This window comes from Megalobrama amblycephala, linkage group LG14, assembly GCF_018812025.1.
Source record: "Megalobrama amblycephala isolate DHTTF-2021 linkage group LG14, ASM1881202v1, whole genome shotgun sequence".
NCBI lineage: Eukaryota > Metazoa > Chordata > Actinopteri > Cypriniformes > Xenocyprididae > Megalobrama > Megalobrama amblycephala.
Window position 1 is genome coordinate 27,465,551 of NC_063057.1, and position 19,157 is coordinate 27,484,707.

At 40.5% G+C, this 19,157-nt stretch overlaps 1 protein-coding gene across 2 annotated transcripts; it reads left to right on the forward strand.

The window, feature by feature from the left end:
• Positions 1 to 4,597: 4,597 nt before the first annotated feature.
• LOC125246292 (E3 ubiquitin/ISG15 ligase TRIM25-like) lies at positions 4,598 to 18,145 on the forward strand. Of its 2 annotated transcripts, none has more exons than XM_048157237.1 (6): positions 4,598 to 5,261; positions 14,278 to 14,373; positions 14,460 to 14,693; positions 15,054 to 15,213; positions 15,367 to 15,414; positions 17,301 to 18,145. In XM_048157237.1, exons 1-6 carry the CDS (start codon positions 4,683 to 4,685, stop codon positions 17,822 to 17,824), a joined length of 1,641 nt encoding a protein of 546 aa, XP_048013194.1. In that variant the 5' UTR covers positions 4,598 to 4,682; the 3' UTR covers positions 17,825 to 18,145. The 2 variants fall into 2 exon arrangements, with proteins under 2 accessions (XP_048013194.1, XP_048013195.1); XM_048157238.1 differs by having other exon boundaries at positions 4,602 to 5,261; positions 15,054 to 15,200; positions 17,301 to 17,473.
• The last annotated feature ends 1,012 nt before the right edge of the window (positions 18,146 to 19,157 follow it).

Here is a 19,157-nt window from a genome sequence, read left to right on the forward strand (position 1 = left end):
ACCTTGAACACCTGTCTTGCTGGGCGCAGGTTACATATGACTTAGTAACAGTAGTTAAACTGTAAAGTGCCCACATAACAATCTACCTAACACAATCCAACGAGCAGTGTACTTGGTAAAAGAACCCTTTTACTCTTTAAAGAAAGAGGAGTACAACATACGCCAACACATGCTAAGGACTGGCCTATGACCTCAGCAGACACGTGGCATCAGCTCGTGGCAGTGTTTAACCATTAGGGTTCTAGGAGCAAAAAATAGAACCAACCTAGATACTAGGTAGCTATTTAGCTTGACTAGAAGAACCCAGACTCAATGAGGCTGATGTAGTTAAAACCACACTTCAGTAAGTTTTTACCACAAAAACTCACCCTTGAGAGGTCAACCACTAAGAAGAGTACTCGATAAAAGCACCTTTTTACTCTCAGGTGAGAGAAGTACATAACTGAACTCCAACATGCTGCACGGGAGGCCTATAGGGCCTACCCTAGTAAACACGTGGCATCAGCTAGTGGCGACCATAATCATACCAACCATCAGGCCATGCATTCAAGATTTAGTTACTAAAAGGGAATGCATATTACACCACCTACTCCACGAGAGGCCTGCTTAAGGCCTACTCAACAGAGGTGGGGCGTGGCCGATGATGGTATTGGACTCCCAGGTATCCTGCCAACAGGTTGGCTAACAAAGGAGGCCCTGTGGGGCCTACAATCTCAGCAACAAGTGGCGTTCAGCCTGTTTGCAGAAAAAAACACAGACTGTGCCAACATGTGAACTAGAAAGGAGGCCTGTAGGGGCCTACCATTCCAATGACACGTGGGTTCAGCTCGTGAAATCATGTAAACTATGTGAGCAACTATGACCAGCTAACAGCATTTGTTAGAAATACCATTGCTAACTAGAAAAAGGCTAATTAACCACAAGAGCCTACACTCAAAGTTATATGTAATATAGCTGTTAGCAAGATCACAGAAAGGGAGCTAATAGAAACCATCTTTTCTCAAAAAGTGGTTCTATACTACCCTGAGTATGCAATCCAACAGGTGATGCACTCAGTAACACCAATAAACCTACTAATGGGAAATATTAGGTCACCAATGTCTCCAATAGCAGCTACATGAAAAAGCCTGCTATTATGAGAACAGGTGCTAACCTGTGGAAGCATAAGTAAGCTCACACATAATTTAGGGCAAAGGTCTAGAACTTCAGAGCAAACACAACGCTTTGATGTATATGCTATTTCCAAAGAGGAAAATAATTTTCTCCATACAGATTCTCAAAACTGTACTGAGCCATAGAGGACAGATGCTAAACATTAGCAACATCAACTCAAACTTGATAAAAGAAAACAAGTAGCTCAGAGGAAAGAACACATTTTCCTAAGCATAAAAGTTCTAGAAAGTGGGGCCTAGCAACACTGCATAACTTATCTACGCAAAGATAAGGGCCTACAACCTGAGATAACAGCATCAGGAAGTCTAAAAACAGTCTACAACCTAGCTGTTAAACTCAACAATTGCACCTACATAGCAAGGGGATAATGGGCATATGGCCTAACAACTCCCCCAGGAGGAGGCCAGAACTAGGAACTATACAGCCTGACAAGGGATAGTATACATAGGGTTATATGTAAATAACACACCTAACCTAGCTCTAGCCTGGCCGCTAAGCTATGGGCCTTCTTACAGGGCCATAAGCCTAGTGAAACCTGGGTTTCACCTCCAAATCTCATGGATAAGAGAAAGAAAGTAAAGCTCACAAGCAAACAATGTCAGGCGCCCGATTAGGGCCGACCTAAACATACATAATAACTGAAGTGACGAGTGCTAACTCAAACTACTCTAGCAAACAGCAGATGAGAAGCTACTCTAAACAGATGGCTAAAAGGCGGCCATTTTGTGGCCTGCACAACATATACTCTAGCCAGTCTATCAACTTCAGTTTGCCCAAAAAAAACCCTAATTTCTCTGACTACATGCTCAGAAAAACTATACAGGAAAATAAGGCCTTATTTCAAACATATAAAATATAGACTGTCTTGTGGCTCAAAGACAGAAGACTCCTAATGCTCCCTTTTTTTACATGAAAGGATGGAATCTAAGGTTCTTTTAAGCCTAAAAGATCCTCTTACTATCAAACAGAAATAATTACTATAAGAAGCATCTGAGCATGATATATTTATATATATACACATGCACATAAATATATATATATACACACACACATATATATACAGGAGGTGGAAGAAGAAGAGGAGAGGGTAGATATTATCGTCCCTATGTAGCTGGGGAATCGATTAAAAATGCAACGGTGTTTACTATCGATCACCCACTTCACTCTCGCTTCTTCCTCCTCCTGTCTGTCTGGGTTCAGATATAAAACTGAACGGCTAGGGGTTTTTCCATGCCCTCCCGCTCTCAAACGCGGAGATCAGAAAAGGAATGGAAAGTCATGGAAGCCGCCGCATTAATGGACAGAAAGGAACCGCTCATCGAGCCGTCCGCACGCGGCCCCTTTCTTAACGTGCTCTCACGGCAGCTGCAGCCTGCCGAGAGGCGCGTCCCAAACACACAGCAGCTCGCATACACAAGCCAGAGGAGCGCTCGCCGCCGGACACAATGACGTCAAACACGAACGTCATCGTCATCCATTTTAGAACGGAGCGTCCCGATAGGGGGACGCTCACAGTAAACAACAGACAAACACACAGACAGCGCCCTCAAGCACTGTCTATGCGCGCTCCTCTACAGACAGAAAACGCCCAGAAAAAGTGTATCAAGTGTCAAACCCTGGGACACGGATGAACACACTCTCTTGAACGTTTGTAAGGCATATATAAAAACCCTACTGGAGTCGATATAGACGCGATCAGACAGAACAGGACTGAAAGATGATGAGATGTGTTTCTCCAGGCGCTCCTTTTATACGTCCGGGTCACGCCATATTACGTCATAGGCTGTCGCTGGCCAATAGGGATTGGAGTTATTGGATAGTTGCTTTCAGACACCTGGGTCACGTGAAGTTCCCCATAGCGTTTTTGCTAACGCAGAGCGAGTTCCATTTCGAAAGGGATGTTAATCGAGATGTTGTCCGACAAAATCACCATGCACATAAGATATACATTTGCTGTGATTTTGGCTAACGTTACATGTACACGTAAAATGATCACTCAGGTTAGAAGCAATAGTATTTATTTTATTTGTTCTCTGACAGAGCACACAACCTCAATGCTCTGGGCCATCTTTTCCTGTGGCAGGAAAGCAAGATCTCGCGCTTGTGCGGCAGTACTGGTGGGTCTCCGAAGCTAGATCAGGTTAACAAGTATATTCATCACAACGTGCTTTCTTAGAAAAAAGTCGCAAAGGGGGCCTGAAAAGGCGCTAAGTTGGCAACACTGATGCAGCATTCCTCAGGTCCCAGCCCGCCGCTGTCCAAACCAGCAATTTTGCACCGGCCGGAGGCAATTACCAAACTGGTTCCGTGTGCGTATCATGTACATATTTTGCAACAGCAAATCAGTTATTAATTATTTAGGCTTTATTCAAAATAAACCGGTAGTATTCTTTTTCTTTAAAACTATCTAAAAAATTAAATGCCAGTAGAAAATGAAATGTAATGCTTTTCAATGCCATTTAAGGCTTTAATTTTCGCAAAATCCATTTAATGACTTTTAATGCTTTTTAATGCCCCGCGAATACCCTGAGAAAAGAGTAATGCGTCACACACCAGAAGATGGCATAATGAATAATAGTTGCGCATCCGATGCACAAAGGCTTGCATTCTCTCTCCTTTAACAAGAACTCAACCTTTTCGGCATAGAACCACATGAAATTGCATTTTATGACTCTTCTGAGTCTTTGAATCCCAAGAAATAATATTAGAGAAACACTTTAGTCCTCTCCGTCGAAGCACAAAATGGCGGCTGCTACAATGATCAGAGCAGAATTAACCCTTTTAGTTTTTTAAACACATGGAAAATCTTCCTGTTAACACTATATATGCTGAATGTCATCTTGTATGGTCGCTAGATATACTTTAACAGCATACAATTAAGTTTTTTCCGCCTTAGTCAAACAGATTTCGAATCTGTGTGCATTCACACTGCAATTTTTTTTTTCTTTCTTATTTAGTATTTTTGTCTTGTTTCCACTATAGATAAATGAATAAATTAATGCTTTTAAATTAATTAATGCTTTTTAGAATGGAAATTAATTAACAATGAACTTACTAAAGCTGGACAGTGACATTTTATTCTTCAAGAGCTGCTGTACAGCTGAAATGAACTTGTTGCATAATTTTCCCGTTATCAATCTAAAGCTGCTTTGAAACAATCTGTATTGTAAAAAGTGCTATATAAAAAGGTAAGTTGACTTGATTTGACATAATTAAAACTTTCATAGGGAATGAAGGAACTGTAAATCTGGACACAGTTTTCAGTCCTGCAGTACCAGTGCAGCAGTTAGGATGCAGTATTTCTGTGTTTTTTAACTGTGTTGTCTGCTTATCTATTACAGATATTCTTTGAGAGTCTGTTTAAGACTGACATCTAGTGGACGTTTTATTATCTGTGACCTTTAGACTTGCAGAGAAACCCGTTTTGCACACGTCACTCAAAAAGAATCAGGAAACTGGAATAGCATGAGTTCAGGGAAAGAGAAAGTGAAGTGTAGTTGAGCTGTAAAATGGCAGAAGCCAGAATATCTGTGGATCAGGATGAGTTCCTGTGTCCAGTGTGTCTGGATCTCCTGAAGGATCCAGTGACCATTCCCTGTGGACACAGTTACTGTAAGAGCTGTATTACAGACTGCTGGGATCAGGAGGATCAGATGAGAGTCTACAGCTGCCCTCAGTGCAGACAGACCTTCAGTTCAAGACCTGCTTTAGCTAAAAACACCATGCTGGCTGAAGTGGTGGAGAAACTGAAGAAGACGAAACTTCCTGCTGACTGTTACGCTGGAGCTGGAGATGTGCAGTGTGACGTCTGTACTGGAAGAAAACACAAAGCCATCAAGTCCTGTCTGGTGTGTCTGGAGTCTTACTGCCAAACTCATTTTGACCGTCATGAGGAATTTCACTCACGTAAGCCACATAAAGTGACTGAAGCCACTGGACGACTGCAGGAGATGATCTGCCAGAAACACGACAAGATCTTTGAGGTTTTCTGCCGCACTGATCAGAAGTGTATATGTGTGCTGTGTATGATTGATGAACATAAAAACCACGACACTGTATCAGCTGCAGCACAGAGGACAGAGAAACAGGTATGAACTTAAAGACATCCCATTATGCTCATTTACAAGCATAAACCAGTAGTTCACCAAAAAAAAAAAAAAAAAAAAAAAAGATTTATCATTTACTCATCAAGTAATTGAGTAAAAGTACAGATATGTATCATAAAATATGACTCAAGTGAGAATGTATTTAGTGCTCCTTTTCAATTTTACTTGAGTGAAAGAACAATAGTACTTGATTTTTAATGTACTTGAGTAAAAAAGTACTGATTGATGAATGTTTATTTTGTAATTTTATATAGGCCACTTATATAATTTAATTTTATATTATATATTTTATATAATCCTATTGCTCAAAATAATTATGAATGATGATGAATTGTCAGATAGCCAGCACTAGTCAGTATGGATGGAAGATTAGTGGATGCAGATACATAATATGTAATGTGTGTTGACAAACAATATATAAACAGATGAAACATATAGGGCTAAATGCATAACATTCTAAGAAATTGCTGCAGCAGCGGAGAAGATGAACATGCATGTGTTATTTTAATTTGTGTTGGAGTTGCACAATTCTGGATAAAATGAGAATCAAGATTTTTATTTGTTTCATTCAAATAGAAATCAAGATTCCCATGATTCTGAATAGACAACTAAACAAAATTGTATATAATTAATTACTAGAGGACAAAATATTAATTGCTGTATTCTATTTAAAAATATTTAATTTAATAAAATGGGTTTGAATGAATGATTTAATGACTCACTCATTACTACTTCACTTGTTTCATTACTGGATGAATCACTGTTTTTGAACAAATCTTTTGAATGAATCATTCAATGTCAAATAGATTTTAACAGTCACTTGTCACCTCCTAGTGTTGTAACGATGTAATCGATACAACCGTTATTTGAAGCGGCAAGTTTTCAAATGTAATTTGATCTGATTGAATCAAGATCGTGATCTGTAGACACATTGATGTGGACGTGTCCGTATTAAAGCATTTCAGTGGGCTTAAAGGTGCCCTTGATTCAAAAATTGAATTTACCTCGGCATAGTTAAATAACAAGAGTTCAGTACATGGAAATGACATACAGTGAGTCTCAAACCCCATTGTATCCTCCTTCTTATATAAATCTCATTTGTTTAAACGACCTCCGAAGAACAGGCGCATCTCAACATAACTCTGACTGTTACGTAACAGTCGGGGTGTACGCCCCAATATTTGCATATGCCAGCCCATGATGTTCCCAACATTATAAAAGGCGTTAGACAAGGGCAGCCAGTTAACGTCTGGAGCTGCACACAGCCGAATCATGAGACTAGGTAAGCAAGAACAACAGCGAAAAATGGCAGATGGAGCAATAATAACTGACATAATCCATGATAGCATGATATTTTTACTGATATTTTTAAATTGTCTTTCTAAAAGTTTCATTAGCATGTTGCTAATGTACTGTTAAATGAGGTTAAAGTTACCATCGTTTCTTACTGTATTCACGGAGACAAGAGCCGTCGCTATTTTCATTTTTTAAACACTTGCAGTCTGTATAATGCATAAACACAACTTCATTCTTTATAAATCTCTCCAACAGTGTAGCATTAGCCGTTAGCCACGGAGGACAGCCTCAAATTCACTCAGAATAAAACTTTAACATCCAAATAAATACTTTACTCACATAATTCGAAGCATGCATACAGCATGCATGACGAACATCTTGTAAAGATCCATTTGAGGGTTATATTAGCTGTGTGAACTTTGTAAATGCGCTGTAATATAGTCGACAGCTTGTATGGCAGGGAGCATGTGATTTAAGGGGGCGGCGCCGAGTGTAAATCAGTGCATTGTTAATGATGCCCCAAAATAGGCAGTTAAAAAATTTAATAAAAAAAAATCTATGGGGTATTTTGAGCTGAAACTTCACAGACACATTCAGGAGACACCTTAGACTTATATTACATCTTGTGAAAGAACGTTCTTGGGCACCTTTAAACAGATCACCCTTTACAGCAGATTTAGTTCAAAAACAACTGACTTAAATATGATTTTCAATTACAATAATTCATTCTAAAATTCACCATTAGTAGGCTAACTTACTTTTCGCCATCAGTCGCGCGCACTCAGAGTATCCTTCAGTTCTTGGCTAATTTTCAGTCAGACTTGTAAATTCATTCACTGGAGAGTCGTTCTGAATGGATCATTGAATTAGTGAGTTGTTGACTAGAGAACAGCTGCAATACGATCAGTCCAATTTGCGAATGAATTGTTAATGTGATTTGTGAACCGATTTGATTGAACAGGATGATTGAAAAGAATCAGTTTTGCACGAATCGGACACCGCTTTTGCGTCTCTGAGCATGTGGCGATTTCTTCATTTTAAAATAAGGAGTAACGATATGTTTTATGATATGTAGTGGAGTAAAAAGTACAATCTTATGCTTTGGAATGTAGTGAAGTAAAAGTAAAAGTTTCTCAAAATAAAAATACTCGAATAAAGTACAGATACTTGAAAAATACTACTTCGTTACTGTCCACCACTGTTACTCGTGTTGAACATTAAATAAGGTATTTTAAGGAATGTCTCATCTGCCCATATATTGAAAGTCAATAGGAACCAAAAGTTTCAATCCTCAAAAAGGTCATTAAGGTAGCATAAAAGAAACCCCTACAACTCCAAGGGGGTAATCTAAGGGTGTGTTCACACTTGTCATGTTTGATTCGATTAAAATGAACTTGATTGCTCTGTTAGTGCGGTTCATTTGAACATGTGTCAATGCTGCCATCCGAATCCTGGTGCGCACCAAACAAGCGGACCGAGACCGCTGAAAAGATGGGTCTCGGTCCGCTTCCAAATTAACTCTGGTGTGATAAATGATATATGAACGCATCGATGCCTGCCCATCGCAGGCATCAGATGCATGTCTCCACGCAGCAGATCGTTTGTGTGTGACGGAGGGATTCCCGCCGCTGTTTTGACTACTTTACACATTTTATAAGCTCTTCATGAGTTCTCAGCTGGCCAAAATACCATCATATGCAGGCTACACACACACAACAAGCGCATTTACCTCAGCACACAGCATTGTTTTGGATGTTCGATAAGTTCCATCTCAAAATAAGTAATGCGTCATAAAATCCGACCAATCAGGTTGTGAACGTATCCCTATGCCTTTGGGTTCGGTATCTTTTGGCTCGGTGATAAAGCTGCCAATCTGAACGCTAATTGGACCAGGATTAAATGTTTTTTCTTCTTTTTGGTCCGGACCAAACGAACTGAAGTACAACTGTGAACGCACCCTAAGGGTGTTTCTCAAATGGAAGGCTGCATCCCACTGAGACTGCGTCCTTTGTTGTGGAAAAAAGTCATCTCTTTCTTGCAAATGAAGCTCAAGAGTTACGGAGTTCCAGAAGTCTAAAGTTTTTATCGAGCAAATCAACAAAGCCGAGATGCCTGCAGGACATCAGAATATGTCTTTGTTCGAGTCTCCATCTTTATACCTTTTTCTCATCAGCTGTTAACCAATGATAATACAGCTCAATCGCTACACCTGCTTCCCAACATTGAATTCCACTCCCCTTGTCTTTCATCAAATTGTGGAATCCTGACAATTTTCAAAAAATAGTCTTTAATTGGGCCTTACTCAGCATCTCTCAAGGACACTTGCTCATCCCTAGAGATAAGGTATCCCCACGTGACATACACATCTGGACAGTAATTTAATAACTCTTTGATCTTCACAGCCACCTGCTACTGTTAGTGGGCCACAAGATACTCTCAGTAGCCGCGTTTCCACTGTCGGGCCTAAAGCGGGCGTGCTAGTGTATGCCAGGGCCAGTCGCGTTTCCACTGTCACTTCCGGGGCTTGATCGTGCCTTGTCGCGGCTTCCTCGGGGCCAACGGCCAGGGTTTTTCGACCCACCGAATACCTTGGTCCAAAGCGGGCCAGCTCGGGCTTGAGGGAGTGGATACGAACAATCTGTGTGTGGAGACGGAGACGCCATGGATGATTACATGTAGGTTACCAGCTAACATCAGCATTAAAAATCATTTTAGCTTAAAACTCACTTTCAGACAGCAGCAAGTGTTTGAAATAACTTCTGTTTGTGATCCGATGTGGATTCTGATCACCAAGACTATGAGCCCTATTACCATAGTAAACATGGTAAATATGACGGCTTGAAGAAATCAGACCCAGCCAGCAATGACACGTGGGGCCCAGATGGGTTAACTACAGGTTCTGTGGGTACTGTGTGGGCATGGGCTTTGGCTGGGTGAAATCAGCGGGTCCCATGTAGGTTTTGTAGTACGAGTCCCACATAGGAAGCCTATATGAGCTGATTACATGGGCCCCATAAGGAACAGGCATGGGCCAAGTGGGCATGGGTTTGATCTGGGAACACATATATGGGTCTTGCATGGCATATTTATGGGCCAAGTGGGCATGGGTTTGAACTGGGAACACATATATGGGTCTTGCATGGCATATTTATGGGCCAAGTGGGCATGGGTTTGAACTGGCAACACATATATGTGTCTTGAATGGCATATTTATGGGCCAAGTGGGCATGGGTTTGAACTGGGAATGCACATATGGGTCCTGCATAGAATTTTTATGGGCCAAGTGGGCATGGGTTTGAACTGGGAACACATATATGGGTCTTGCGTGACATATTTATGGGCCAAGTGGGCATGGGTTTGATCTGGGAACACATATATGGGTCTTGAATGGCATATTTATGGGCCAAGTGGGCATGGGTTTGAACTGGGAACACATATATGGGTCTTGCATGACATATTTATGGGCCAAGTGGGCATGGGTTTGATCTGGGAACACATATATGGGTCTTGAATGGCATATTTATGGGCCAAGTGGGCATGGGTTTGAACTGGGAACACATATATGGGTCTTGCATGACATATTTATGGGCCAAGTGGGCATGGGTTTGATCTGGGAACACATATATGGGTCTTGAATGGCATATTTATGGGCCAAGTGGGCATGGGTTTGAACTGGGAATGCACATATGGGTCCTGCATAGAATTTTTATTGGTCAAGTGGGCATGGGTTTGAACTGGGAAAACATATATTGGTCTTGCATGATATATTTATGGGCCAAGTTGGCATGGGTTTGAACTGGGAACACATATATGAGTCTTATATATATTTATAGAACAGTTCTGTCTGGTTCTCGAATCTGATTGGCTGATAGCCATGCGATATTTCAGCGATAACAGCACTCCTCCTACCTTTTCACTGTTTGTATCACTCCGCTTGAAGTGACCATCATGGCGGCCGACCAAATCAACCGCAATTTTTACAAATACTACTTCTTGTACCACAAACTGTAGTTTTAATAGTTTTTAGGCGAGAATGTAGTTGTTTAGACCTGAAATATGTGACTCATATTTAATAACAGCGCCTATTTTACAACTTGTTTTGACGTTTTCGGAGATGTGAGCTCCAGGGCGTCAGCGGCCGGCCAGTGCTTCGTGGATTTGCCACTGGCTCTTATAGTGGTTAAACATGAGACATTATTCAATTTGAGTACATAGAACAGGCAATCTTTGGTCTTTATTAATCTATTATTTGTTCCAGAGCAAGTCGAATTGTGCTATGTTAAATTTGATAATAATAAACGACGTTATGTTACATCATTATATATAGCATATTGGCTTCAACTAGACGGGACATATCAGACTCTTCTCCGCTCTTCAAATACGTAAAACATTAAACTTTATAAACATAGGGTTTTTTGAGTAAAGAAAACGCTTTACAATTTTTTTTTCAAACATCAGATCTTTATTTACCTTGGCATTGCATAGAGGAGATGTCCAAACTGCGTGCGCACTTCATTCACGAGGTGAGGCATATTAATGAGGCTTGATTGACAGTTTGAGGAACCAATGGAGTTAGGAAGTTTTGTCACAAGCTCTTTAAAATCCTTTTCATTCGTTAAATATTTGTAAAACCCACATAAATGGTAAATGTTTTTTTGTTTTGTTTTTGTTTTTTGTAAATAACTAGTGCTTTGTTTGACTGAACTGTACAATTGTGCTTATTTGTTGTTCAATAAATATTATTTTATATAAATATGTCCATTAGTAAGTAATATGGATTGAGTGAAAGTTACATTAATACGCCATTAGATGGCGGCAACACTTTACAGGAGGAATGAGTCAGTGAAGCACAAGAGACTTTTAAATTGAAAGGAACTTTTGCAAAGGAAGTTGTTTTTAGCGCTGTGGTGTTATACAAAGATCGCTTTCCTCAGAGGACATTCAAACGGACTTTTATAACGGATATAATATTATGGACATTGACTTGAAGAATGAATGTAATGCAATATATCAGACAGGTAATAGCCTACTCTCTCTCTCTCTCTCTCTCTAATACTGTATAAAATTCAATGTGTTTCAATGAAGCGACTCGACGTTCCTTCGTTACTAGTTCTAAAGTGACGTTTTAGAGTTAGTAACGGAGGCTTGGTCCAACTGACAACTTGAGATATGAATCCGTGGCGGAAGGAAGTAGTGCTGCACAAAAGAGGGTTTTAAAGACACTCCGTTGTACAGTAGGTGGACAACCAAAATGGGTATTACCGCCGCGCATACCGCCGCCGCGGGGCGTTGCATTAACTGAAATTCAGTCGCGTGTAAAAAAACTACCGCCAGGTGGCGCAAAGGGACGGATTGGAAAGTGACTGTAATAATAAAATGTCGGTTTGTAAACGGAGATGAAAGGACGAAGTAAAACAACAATAACATTATAATATAACATTTTAACATCCTTAAAAACCATCAGAAAATTTAAACAGAGCAATGATTACCTACGGACGAATCACAGCATGCTGATATACAGCCATATCGCACGGCTACCCGTGTGATATTGCTCATATATCTATGGGTAAAAAAGAACATCGACAACACAAACGTTTTGGATGTATTTTTTTGGAGAGATGTTTTGTTTTCTTTTTTTCAGACATTTTTAAAAAATATATTTTTTTAATTTATTTACCGGTACGTTGTAAAATTTAAATTGTTAAAGATTATGTTTGTTGTTCAATGTATTATATAATGAGTGTATTTTGTATTGTATTTTTGGAGGGGTTTTTTTCAGAGATTTTTTTAAAATATATTTTTTAGTTTACCATATGTTGTGACTTTGTTTTTTAAAGATAATTTTTGTTGTTCAATTTAATATAACAGTTTAATATTGCAGTTCAAAGCATCAAGTGTCTTGTATTTATCTTGTACTTACATGCATTCTTCATTTTTAATTTTTCTTAGATTGTTTCCTTAAATGAATGGTTGGGCTTACCTTGCATGAATTGCCCAGTTAGGACCAACATAAGATCCTTACAGAGACCACTTTAAGCCCATATGGGCATTCACGGTTGAATCCTGGTGCAAGCCCACTTTAAACCCCTTTAGGCAGGTGGGGCCCAAATGGGTCTGACACAAATTGCCCGGTTAAGACCCACATAAGACCCTTACAGATCCCACTTAAAACCCACCTGGGCATCCACGGCTGGCCCCCATGTGGATCCCAGGTGCAAGCCCACTTTAAACCCCTTCAGACTGGTGGGCCCCAAATGGGTCTGACATGAATTGCCCAGTTAAGAACCACATAAGACCCTTACAGATCCCACTTAAAACCCATCTGGGCATCCACGGCTGGCCCCCATGTGGATCCCGGTTGCAAACCCACTTTAAACCCCTTTGGGTAGGTGGGGCCCAAATGGGTTTGGCATGAATTGCCCAGTTAGGACCCACATAAGACTCTTACAGATCCCATTTAAAGCCCATCTGTGTAGCCATGTTGCAAAGCCCACTTTGGACCCCTTTGGGCAGGTGGGGCCCAAATGGGTCTGACATGAATTGCCCAATTAAGACCCATGCAGTACCCTTACAGGTCCCACTTTTAGTACGTCTGGGCTTCCACGGCTTGCCCCAGTGTGGATCCCGGGTGCAAGCCCATAATGGGGCCCACATTTGCCGCCCATGAAGCCCTCATCTGGGCCCCACATGTCATTGCTGGCTGGGAAGTGTAAAGTTTGGTGGAGGGGGATTATGGTGTGGGGTTGTTTTTCAGGGGTTGGGCCTGACCCCTTAGTTCCAGTGAAAGGAACTCTTAATGCTTCAGCATACCAAGACATTTTGGACAATTTCATGCTCCCAACTGTGGGAACAGTTTGGGGATGGTCCCTTCCTGTTCCAACATGACTGCACACCAGTGCACAAAGCAAGGTCCATAAAGACATGGATGAGTGAGTTTGGTGTGGAGGAACTTGACTGGCCTGCACAGAGTCCTGACCTCAACCTGACAGAACACATTTGGGATGAATTAGAGCGGAGACTGTGAGCCAGACCTTCTCGCAAACATCACTGCCTGACCTCACAAATGCGCTTATAGAAGAATGGTCAAAAATTCCCATAAACACACTCCTAAACCTTGTGGAAAACCTTCCCAGAAGAGTTGAAGCTGTTATAGCGGGCCAGGTGGGCCAACTCCATATTAAACCCTACGGATTAAGAATGGGATATCACTAAAGTTCATGTGCACGTAAAGGCAGGTGTCCCAAAACTTTTGGCAATATAGTGTATGCAGCCTTCCATTTGAGAAACACCCACAAATAATATGGTGCCATGTTTAGTCACGTGACATGCATGAGCCAGTGAGGTTTGACGTTATTGACGTGTCATCATATTTGATTTGGAAACGGGTATAGAAACAGAAGAGTATCTTTGATAAATGAACATCTTCTTTGTGTTATGCAAGAGAAAATTTGGAAGCATTTCTTTTTTGGAAAAGTTTGGAAAGACATGAGGATGAGTAAACAATGAAAGAATTTACATTTCTGGATGAACTATCTGTATAACACTAGACATTGATGAAATATTGCTGGCACTTATTAATGACCCTAATCTTACCATGCAAGATCTTTAACCCCTCAATCTCACCACTTCACTGATACTGGATTCATATCTGTTTACTTGATGATTTATGTGATGTTTCTCTTGTCATTGGTTTGTCCTTTAGCACCAGCTGAAGGAGACGCAGAGGTTGTTCCAGCAGAGGATCCAGCAGAGAGAGAAAGATCTTCAGCAGCTGAGAGAGGCTGTGGAGTCTCATAAGGTCAGTCTGGAGAAGAAGAGAAGTTTGAGAAGTCTCAGTCAGGACTCACTGAAGCCACTGTGTGATTGTGATGTGTGTCCTAACAGCGCTCTGCACAGACAGCAGTGGAGGACAGTGAGAGGATCTTCACTGAGCTCATCCGCTCCATTGAGAGAAGCCGCTCTGAGGCCACACAGCGGATCAGAGATCAGGAAAAGACTGCAGTGAGTCGAGCTGAAGGACGACTGGAGCGACTGGAGCAGGAGATCAATGATCTGAGGAGGAGAGACGCTGAGCTGGAGCAGCTTTCACACACACAGGATCACATCCATTTCCTGCAGGTAACAGAGATCTAGAAGAACAGGATCATAGTGGACTTGAGCAAGAGACTCACAGAGAAACATTTCATGAGAGCAGAATGAGCCGTTGACTGAAGTGTTGATCTGTGTGTTCGGTTATTATATAATCATCAGTCAGACTCTCATCTGATCTTCTTCTTTTGAAAGAGACACACTTACAAATGCAGTTCAGCTCTGGAAATCTTATATTGAGATATACTGAGCTTCCAGACAACAACAGCTCAAAACTTGCTGGATTGAGGAGAGTTACTAAAGATCAACAAGAGCTGCTCAAATCTGACAGTAGTGCAGGTTATTGGCTGAAGTGTGGAGGTGATGATCTTTGATTTCTGTTTTCTGTAGAGTTTCCAGTCTCTCTCAGCTCCTCCTGAATCTACAGATGTAAATGACGATCCCTTCAGTTCTCTCTCCTCTTTTGATGAAGTGAGAAAATCTGTCCGTCAGCTGAGAGACAAACTGGAGGATTTCTGCAAAGAGGAGCTCAAGAAGGTCTCTGACAGAGGTAAAGTCCTGGAGATTCATCTGCTCTCAGAAATTATCCTCCATCATATCATATCATGTAGAAGATCATATTAGAAATGTCTTAGGAACGGATGCAGAGATCATTTTCTCTTGACATGATAATCACACTCTTCATGTCTGTTGATTTCCACAGTCTCTTCCACCAACATTGTTCCCAGGACCAGGAACAACTTCCTACAATGTAAGTCACTGAGAAAACAAGCAGAAAAACTCACTGAGTGTGTTCATGTTCTTCCTGTAGAAGGAGAAAGAAAACATGACAGAAGAGTTTTATAGTTGATCATGTAGGGGAATTTTACAGTTAAAGACCCAAAAGGCCAGATATGATGAATGAAGACCCGGAGTCAAAGTTTTTTTTAAAAAATAATAAATTGAAGAAAATTTTACTGAAGAACAGTTTGCAGTTTCATCACTAACTACGTCATTACTTAGGTAAAAATGATTCTGATTGGCTAAGAAAAATAGACAAATTTGGTAATCTTCCACACACAGACAGATAGTCAGAAGCATATCTCCATTCGTCAGGATGCTGACGAGGAGACCCTGGATTTTGGTACTGGATGTCCTTTTGGGGTCATGACATGGTGTCTGCTGGTCTCAATCAGAGTGCCAGTTGTCCACCAGTACAAAGAACAATTAGTGCACATACACAGGTACACATGATTGGCAGCTTCGTCAAGGTTGAAGTTGATCTGAGCTCTGCACTGAGCAGGAAACTTTCCCAAAACATACTGATAACATGTTCTTTTCTCTCAGTGAGAGGTACAGACAATATTCAAAATTATTTTCTAGTGTTTGAAAAGGAAAATAAATGCTTTAACATACGTTGAAGAAGTCATTCAAATAATTTAATATTTAGAAAGATAAATGTTAATATTTAGAAAGATAAATGTTAATTAATAACTTAAAAGGTATATATTGAAGCGGCAGTGGATTCCAGAATCCACCCCTTCAATCATGTAAATGATGATTTGCATGATGATCTGGTAAACTTTACTGAGACACTTGCACTTCTTTGATCAAAAATACAGTAATATTGTGAAATATCCCTATGATTTTAAAGAACTATTTTCTATTTGAATATATTTTAAAATGTAATTGTTTTTTCAATTGTTTCAAGTGTGTTGTTTTTGAATCACTCTTTCCACACTCTTCTTCAACGACTGCACACTGCGCTCAGTACTGGGCGTATTGCCACCCAGTGGACTCTTCTATCCTGCTTGCACATGCGCTGTTGCACGCCCACCATCCCGAAAATCTCGAAATTTGGGCTGCACCCAAACGGGGTGTGCGGACATCCGCGAGCCCTCCACATGATGAAAATTACGTCATGCAGATGGTGCACGAACACGGACGGCTGAAGTATACTTTGGGCTTAAGGAATAAATATGATTAATTTTTACTGAAAGCCAATTACAAACATTCATCCAAGATTTAGAGGTAAAATCACAGAAGTAAAAAAGCTTTCAAGAGTTTCAGGAACATAAGAACAAGCTGAAAACTTTGTAAATCAAATTATTAATTTGGCTTGAAAAAGTTAAAAACTAACTGATCTGCTACTTAAGCTTTCTATTCTTCTTCTTCTGACACTAAATTTCTAAATGCTACTCCTCCTAGAGCTTTCAATCTACATCCACTAAACTCAGACTAGATCTTCAGACTGTTCGAGTTGCTATATCTTTTCAAACTGATTCCTAAAAACTTTTCCTAAAACTGCTAATGAAATCCCAGAAAAATTCCATAGACTGGCTAGTCTATCTGGCTAGGCGTTTCCAAGCCAACTTAAAATTTTCTACAAACTTTTTTTTGTCTAGTTACACTTATTGTTGACTTAATGGATCCTTGCTGAATTAAAGTATGTTTCTTTTAAAAAATAATTGTTCTGACCCCAAACATATGAATGGTGTAAATATAATAATAGGTCTAATTATAATAAACACAGAATAATAACCAACATTAATACTCAGGGAAGGCATTTAGAAAATGTTGGATAATGATAATGATGATTTGTACAGAATATCAGACAAATTCATAATTCCTGATCCTGATGTGTTTTATCTCCATCAGATTCCCATCAATTCACTCTGGATCTGAACACAGCACATAAACGCCTTCGTCTGTCTGAGAATAACAGAGTGATTACTGACACTGGCAAAGTCCAGTCGTATCCTGATCATCCAGACAGATTTGATGTGTGTCAGGTGTTGAGTAGAGAGAGTGTGTGTGATCGACGCTGTTACTGGGAGATTGAGTGGAGTGGTGATGTGGATATATCAGTGTCATATAAGAGCATCAGCAGGAAGGGACGGGGTGATGAGTGTGTGTTTGGATATAATGATCAGTCCTGGAGTTTGATCTGCTCTTCCTCCAGTTACTCATTCAGTCACAAAAGTATAGAGACTAAACTCCCAGTAAAGCCCATCATCAGCAGTAGAATAGGAGTGTATGTGGATCACAGTGCAGGAACTCTGTCCTTCTACAGCGTCTCTGGAGACACAATGATCCTCATCCACACAGTCCAGACCACATTCACTCAACCGCTCTATCCTGGGTTTAATGTTGGTTATAAAGGATCAGTGAAACTGTGTTGATGAATCAGAACAGACTGTAGAGAGATTCTACCCATAATGCTTTGAGCTCATGATAAATCGGTAACAGTGAGATGTTATAGAGTCTCTTAGGGCGTTTCTCAATACCAGGTTCGCAAAGTTCGGACTTGCGTCCTTGGTAGTTCGGACTTGGCAAGTTCGACTCAGGAGAATGGACTCCCGAGGACGGGAGGACACAGTTCCGGTGATTCTGCAAATGGTACAGCATCGTACTTGACAATGTCACTCAGCTCGCTCTGGCTACTCTGGTTATCTCTGTATGTACAGTATATTTTAGGCAACAATAAAATGAAATATGTTATAACACACCACTCTGCCTCTTTTCGTTTACATTTCAAAAATATTAAACATATTAATATGTGGTTCAGGCAATATGTGCATACTCTGATCATCTTCACTATAATAAAATGAAATACAAGCTGTCTTTTTTGTTAAATATCAGTTTTAATGATTGATAATAGCCATTATAAACGTATAAGATGCTATACAATAAGAAATAGAGCAAACAATTCAGTCAAACGTACTAAGTCAGCGCTTTAGTAGGATACAACAGTAAATATATAAAGCCTAAATATATAAAGTTATGAAACTTCACTTTGTTCCTCAGCCAAAACGATTTGCCAGGGAACAAACAGATTCATGAGACCAAAGATCGCCCGTTACAAAAGACAAATTATAACCACAGAGACATCAGAGCCAGCAACAAACGTCAGAAGGATTAGCCGAGGTCAGGCTGCTCTCGGCTGGGTACGCTGAGCGCCTGGATCTCACAACTATCAACTATCAATCAAATTTTCAAATAGGTTCTATCTTTATCAATAAACCACAAATTTGAGCTTTAATCCAGTACATTCTCACCTGAAAAACTCTTAAAACTAAATATCATGACATAATAATGGTAATATGTTTAAATTACATGGGTTTTCTCCTTTTACTATTGATGCTTGCTGGTTAGTGCGAGATGCATATAGCTACCCAGCCAGCAATGACATGTGGGGCCCAGATGAGGGCTTCATGGGCGGCAAATGTGGGCCCCATTATGGGCTTGCACCCGGGATCCACACTGGGGCAAGCCGTGGAAGCCCAGACGTACTAAAAGTGGGACCTGTAAGGGTACTGCATGGGTCTTAATTGGGCAATTCATGTCAGACCCATTTGGGCCCCACCTGCCCAAAGGGGTCCAAAGTGGGCTTTGCAACATGGCTACACAGATGGGCTTTAAATGGGATCTGTAAGAGTCTTATGTGGGTCCTAATTGGGCAATTCATGCCAAACCCATTTGGGCCCCACCTGCCCAAAGGGGTTTAAAGTGGGT